This window comes from Lytechinus pictus, chromosome 6, assembly GCF_037042905.1.
Source record: "Lytechinus pictus isolate F3 Inbred chromosome 6, Lp3.0, whole genome shotgun sequence".
NCBI classification, from domain to species: Eukaryota; Metazoa; Echinodermata; class Echinoidea; order Temnopleuroida; family Toxopneustidae; genus Lytechinus; species Lytechinus pictus.
Genome location: NC_087250.1, coordinates 511,322 through 518,283, shown reverse-complemented (window position 1 = coordinate 518,283; position 6,962 = coordinate 511,322). Strand labels below are relative to the sequence as shown.

Here is a 6,962-nt window from a genome sequence, read left to right as displayed (position 1 = left end):
AAACCCCTTCGGCTGATCAAATGGGAATGCTAGCAAAGCGATCTTCCCGAAACCGGTTTCCAGTAAACTAGTTTTAGAAAGTATAGTGAACTTTAGACAATTTGATGGTGCATAATAACAAAAAATATACTTGTGAAGGGGATGAAAATATTTGGAGTTGAAACTAAAAGCTCTCGATTAAACAAGATAATTTGTTGGTACTCTTTGCATCAGGATGTGTAAATAAAGATCTTGATTTAGTACTTTTGTAGGTTATATCATTGACATAATGGCTAACAAGTTAATCTTTACTGCAATAAAATAATCATAAACATTGCTAGTGTGAATTCTGAAACTGAAACAGACCTGAATGATGGTTAATGATAAATCTTTTGTAACTCCGTCACGCAATTTTCATGAAGTGGGGCTTAACACAATGAAAAGTAGTTTTTGCTGAAGCCTCTTCATCATGCACATTTGTCACTTGTCAAGAATAATGATATTCCTCTTTATAGTTGAGAGCAGTATTTGAACTGATGCCACTTCACTGAACACTTTCATGAATTTCGTTAACATTGAAGATGGATATTTGTACCTTATGTTTGTTTGCTTGCTTTATTCTGTGGAATAATTGTGTCGGTGTTAATGCCGTAGGAACCCCCAAGTGTGCTTCCATTACAAAGACTGTAGCAACATGCTCTCATCTGAACCTCACCTCTGTACCTCGGTCCCTACCAAACACCTTAGAAGTACTGGACCTGTCATATAACAACCTAACAATTCTTCACAATGAGTCCTTGGAAGGGTACATCCTCCTTCGGATTCTGAATATCTCTCACAATTTCATCCATGTCGTCGACAGCGGCACTTTTACAAAACTCAGCAGACTTGAGAAGATCATTTTGAACAACAATGCTTTAAGAAATGTCTCTGAAAATCTGTTTGTGAACAGTCCAGGCATTTTAACTTTGATTCTTTCTCACAACAATTTCTGGAAAATTCCACATCTGAACGGTCTTTGTGATGATACATCTTGGACAGGGAGGACAGGATTGTCCAAGTTGAGAAATATAACCTTGATTGACTTCTCACACAACGGATTGACATCAATAGAAGAAACAAACTTCGAATCTTTCAGTAACTGCTCCATTTATCAATTCAACTTGGGGGACAACGAGTTGACGCATTTCCCAAAGAGAGTGTTTTCACGGTTCTCTTGGATCGAAAAACTTGACGCGAGTCATATAAACCTTGGAAAATTTCAGGTTTCTTCCTTCTTAGGAATCAAGAATACAAGATTATCAGTCCAAAGATCACAGATTGTTTCCATCATTCCTTTGAATGATTCTACTAATGTTTCAAGTGAACAGTTTCCCAAAACTAAAATATTAAATTTGAGATATAACAACATTGAAAAGATCCCTGATTTTGCCTTCTTGGGATTCAAGTACCTGGAGTTCCTTGCTCTTAGTACAAACAGAATATATGATATGTCAAACAAATCTTTCTGTGGAATGAGAATGCTGGAAGTATTGCATTTGACTCAAAACAAGATCAAAGGTCTTCTGCATGGGGCTTTCACTTGTCTTGGAAATTTGAAATATATCGGCTTGGCAAGAAATAGCTTGTACACCCTAGATCCTGCATGGTTTGCAGGTTGCACATCACTCAGAAAAGTGGATCTATTCAGAAGCAACATTAATGAAATAGAACATAGTTCCTGGAACACCACACATTTGCAGATACTTAACTTGTCATTTAATAATCTATATTCTATTGTGAGACTCATGTTTACGGGCCTGTCTCGCTTGAAGATTTTGAGACTGGAAGGGAATAGCCAACTGAACAACATTGCCAATGACACTTTTAGAGAGATGACAGCTCTCACTACTCTTACAATGGAGGATATTGGCGGGTTTTTTCTGGATGAAACTCTTGCAGAGATGAGGAATCTTGTCTTCTTGGACTGTTCTTACATTTCTTATGGGGTAAAGTTTGCTTCCATGCATCAGTTTACACACACACCTGCATTGAAAATTTTAAATGTGTCTCACTCAAATATTGAATATCATGATTTGGTGAACAAGGAAACGAAAGAATCGTTATTCGATGGGTTGATATCACTCCACACTCTCAGATTGAGCGGGAATAACCTCTTGGTGACTTTGCCCAACGTGTCCTGGATGTTTTCTCCTCTACAGCAGATGAAGTTACTTGACCTAACTTTTTGTTCATTGGCTACAATCACATCACTGGTTCTCAAGAATTTGACTGGACTGGAAGAGCTCAGGCTAAATTCCAATAAAATTGTGAATATTTCTAAACATGCATTCCAGAATTTGCACCATCTGCATGATCTGCTTCTCCAATACAACAGGATAAGATCAATAGATAAGGACTTGTTCAAAGGCACAAGAAATCTAAAACGACTCTACCTACATAACAATCAGATATTTACAATCACAGCCGATATGACTATGCCGCCCTCTTTGATCAGTCTAGTAATTTCAGGAAATCCATTCACCTGTAACTGTCAGCTGTCTTGGTTTATGAATTGGCTTCGTACCACCAATGTGTCTTTGGAACATGAGGAAGAAATTCTCTGTTCTAGTAATTCATTCAGTGGGCTTCATAACAAGCCAGTTTGGTCATTTCATCCAGAAGAATACTGCGACATCAACACCATCCTAGTTTCTGGCGTCAGTATTGTCCTTGTAGTAGTCGCCTTTCTTTGTCTCGTGGTGTATTACAAGCGCTGGTGGTTCAACCACAAGATGTTTCTTCTAAAACTAGCCGTCATTGGCTATGATGAAATCACAGACGATGCTGATCCAGATGACTATGAATTGCAGCTTAACATCATGTTCCATGATAATCATACCCAGTGGGTTAATGAAATCTTGAGACCTGCACTTGAAGAAAGGATGCCTCATCTGCAGAAAGTAGCCTTTGGAGATGAAGCCCTTCATCCAGGGATGTACTATCTCAACGCCTTATATCATAATCTTGATAACAGCTTCAAGACAGCATTGTTGATAAGTAACGAGTCAGTGGATGATGCTTGGTTCATGACCAAGCTACGGATGGCCGTTGAGCATGTGAACGACACCAAGTTAGACAAGATCATCTTGATATTCATGGAAGACATCCAGGAAGCAAGTTTACCATATCTTGTAAGACTCTTGCTAAGTAGGAACAAACCTTATTTGTTAGTCACAGAAGATGAAGATGGTCAAGAGTTGTTTTGGGCTCAGTTTAAAAAAGAAATGAGGGCAAACAAGGTTATCAACAGTGTTATTCCAATATAAACATTCAAGATTTCAATGAGTTGCTGTAGATATTGGGTTCCTGAAGGGCTTGTGCTTGGTTCCAATTTGTTTTATGTTTATTCAGCATTTAGAATTGAATTGAATTTATTTCATTTCATTTCATATCTTTACTTTTTTATACGCCCGTCCTAGACGGGACGTATTATGGTATCACGCTCGGTGTCCGTCCGTCCGCTAACTTTTCCTTGTAAACGCAATAACTTCAGTTTAACTTAAGCTAGGCTCAAATAATTTGATGTTTGATACTAGCATGGATCCCAGGAAGCCTACTGATTTTTAAGCCGACAGGTCAAAGGTCAAGGTCACAGTGATGTGTTTTCATCTAACCCTTCTGAAGTACTCGTAAACGCGATAACTTTAGTTTAAACTTATCCTCTAGAGAGGCTCATTCAATTTTTGTGTGTATGATACTAGCATAGATCCCAGGAAGCCTCTTGAATTTGAGGTCAATGGTCTAGGTCACAGTGACATGTTTTCATCTTTCCCTTCTGAAGCCATTGTAAACACAATAACTTTAGTTTAGCTTAACCTAGGCTCATATAATTTGGTGTGTATGATACTAGCATGGATCCCATGAAGCCTAATGATTTGGAGGTCAAAAGGTCAAGGTCAGAGTGACATGCTTTCATCTTATCCTTCTGAAGTCCTTGTAAATGCGATAAATTCAGTTTAACTTAACCTAGGCCCATATAATTTGGTGTGTATGATACTAGCATGGATCCCATGAAGCCTAATGATTTGGAGGTCAAAAGGTCAAGGTCAGAGTGACATGCTTTCATCTTATCCTTCTGAAGTCCTTGTAAATGTGATAACTTTAGTTTAACCTAACCTAGGCTCATATAATTTGGTGTGTATGATACTAGCATGGATACCAGGAAGCCTATTGATTTTGAGGTCCAATGGTCAAGGTCACAGTGACATGTTTTCATCTTACCCTTCTTAAGTCCTTGTAAATGTGATAATTTTAGTTTAACCTAACCTAGGCTCATATAATTTGGTGTGTATGATACTAGCATGGATCCCAGGAAGCCTATTGATTTGGAGGTCAAAAGGTCAAAGGTTAAGTTGCAACCTTTTACTTTTCTTGCTTGACCAATAACTCAATTTTCTGCGTTACAGGCGGGCGTATTTTGTGCTCGCCCTAGCGACACTCTTGTTTAACATAGAAATCAAAAATATAAATACAAGAAAGATTGCATCAATATACATATCAGAATGTTTACATGCGGTTTCAGAAGATTCAGAAGATGATGATATTCTGTTTATATGAAGCAAATGTCACATCCGAAACATTAGATTTCACTATGAACTAGTGGTTGGTCATCGTGGTAATTTTTGTCTCGCCTGGGTACCAGAGCGAGACTATATGCGTCGCTTTTCCGACAGCGGCGGTGTCGGCGTCAACATCAATCTTTAACTTAGAAAGTATATGGGCCTATTTCATGAAACTTGGACAAAAGTTTAATAAAGTATTACTGAACATCCTGCCTGAGTTTCAGGTCACATGACCAAGGTCAAAGGTCATTTAGGGTCAATGGACTTGACCATGGTGGGGGAATCAACATCAAAATCTTAACAAGGTTTAGTTTTTTAAATGCCATAGAAAGTATATGAATCTAGTTCATGAAACTTGGACATTAGGGTAATGAAGTATTTATATTATATCGGAATACCATAAATATTCCAAGAGTTAGGGGGAAAATTCCTGAATCGTAGATAGTGGAATATAGGCCCTATCGAGTTAAAATTAAAATTCTCACATGCTATTTTATTTCAAATAGAATTGAACAAAGTTATATGTATACTAGGAAAAGAAAATTGAAGCTTTTGGATTAAACCAAGCTTGAGTTATTGGGGCAATTGGTTTGTGAAAATAATGAAAAGTCTTGGGGGCCCATTTTTTCATTGCAATGATGCAACATTGGTAATTGCGGCAAGTTCACAGTCTGTTGCAATTGAGCAATAAAGGTCATAAAAGGGTTGTAAATATGTACATCTTTGACTTTTTCTATGTTAAATATCATTTGAATAATTATATGCATAGGTATCTGTTTCCATTAATTTCACAAACTGTCGTTTGAAAATCCCATATGGTTTGTAGATTCTACTGGTATACTGAAACTATAGAAACAATAGGTACGCAATTTGACTTTATTTAAATGCAGGAGTACAAATTTAATCAATTGTATTGTTAAAAAAATGCCCTCTACTTGTACATGTACACTCCCGAAATAAATTGCACAAAAATATGAACACAGACCCTGCATTTCGAGATGCTGATTTTAGCGCTTAGGGTGCAAAAAACAGCATGTAAAGTGCTTAAAAGCTGCACCCAGAACTGCAGTTGTTATATGAGCTCAAGAAGTAGAAATGAGAGACTCATATGTTTTTCACACTGCATTTCCTTAACCCCATATTATCCTTAACCCTGGACTATCCTCATAACCACATACTATCTTTTGGGGGTTTCACACCGTCTTTCTTAACCCATTTTGCCACACAGAGCGTGATTAACGTGCAATTTCGACTTCTTTGATTGGCTAATGCTTAGCCCCACTCTTCCTTAGCCCGGTTTCGTTTCACACTGCATCTCTTAGCACCACAATTAGCTGGCTAACCCTGCTTTTTTGCAGGGCCAGGTAGTACTATACTAATTACTGTGCTAGCCCACCTTGCTTAAACGTGTGAAAACGAAGTGGGCTAAGCTTAACCCCGGGAAATATGTGCAGTGTGAAAAGCATATCAGAGCATTGTGAAGTATACAAAATCCTTTTACTATTATCAAGACTTTTTTATTTAAAGTATCCATGTGGACGAATGTGTAATTACTAACTGCGTGTACAACAGATGGTATGGTAAGGCAGAACGCAAATAAGGGTAATACGAAACGCGAGATTGATACTTCTTTACTATATGCCATGTTTTCATTCTTTTTTAAAATTTATTCCGCTTGCTACTTAAGGGTCAGTTCTGTTTATCTTGGAAAGAAAACAATGAATTGTCCCGAATTTGAGCTTCTGGGGTTTGTATGGATTATGATTAGGGGAAAGCCTCTTTCACTATTGGCCGTGAAACAGTTTTCAACCTTTCTATGTCTTTTGCACACGATCCCAAAGATCACAAATAGTCCTACCATCAGTTGTGAAAACCGCTATACATCAAGATGTATGATGAATACAGAAATTGCAAACATAGTGATGTGTTCATTAAAGTGTGACTCTGTCAAAAGCAAACGTTTATGCACATTGCTTAGTAATAAATTGGAGGTACAACACCTGTTTGATATGTCTATGACATTTTTACATAATTTGATCAGTGATCTTGCAACCTACAAATTATATCATAGTTCTGATATGGCTATTCCTCTTGATGATTAAAGGGGTCCATATTAAAATTGTTCATTGGTTATTGAGTAATATTAACATTGAATGAAAATAACATTTAGGTATATTGATTGATGGTATTACCGACTGGCCTTGTATTACCAAATGCGTGCATCATACACGTTAGAAAATAATTTGGTACGCTCAAAACTTTGCAACATCCTTCCTAAGGGAACTTGAATAGAAAGATGATGAAAATGGTAAAAAACACATTTTCAAAGTCTTTATATCTCAAAATGGTAAAATATGGTCATCAATGATTTGTTATTTT

The 6,962-nt window shown here is 37.2% G+C and overlaps 1 protein-coding gene across 1 annotated transcript; it reads left to right on the top strand.

Annotated features, from left to right (window-relative positions):
* The first annotated feature begins 560 nt into the window (after positions 1-560).
* On the top strand, positions 561-3,587 carry LOC135154462 (toll-like receptor 3). Its single transcript, XM_064100606.1, has one exon. It carries the CDS (start codon positions 561-563, stop codon positions 3,285-3,287), a length of 2,727 nt encoding a protein of 908 aa, XP_063956676.1. The 3' UTR covers positions 3,288-3,587.
* The last annotated feature ends 3,375 nt before the right edge of the window (positions 3,588-6,962 follow it).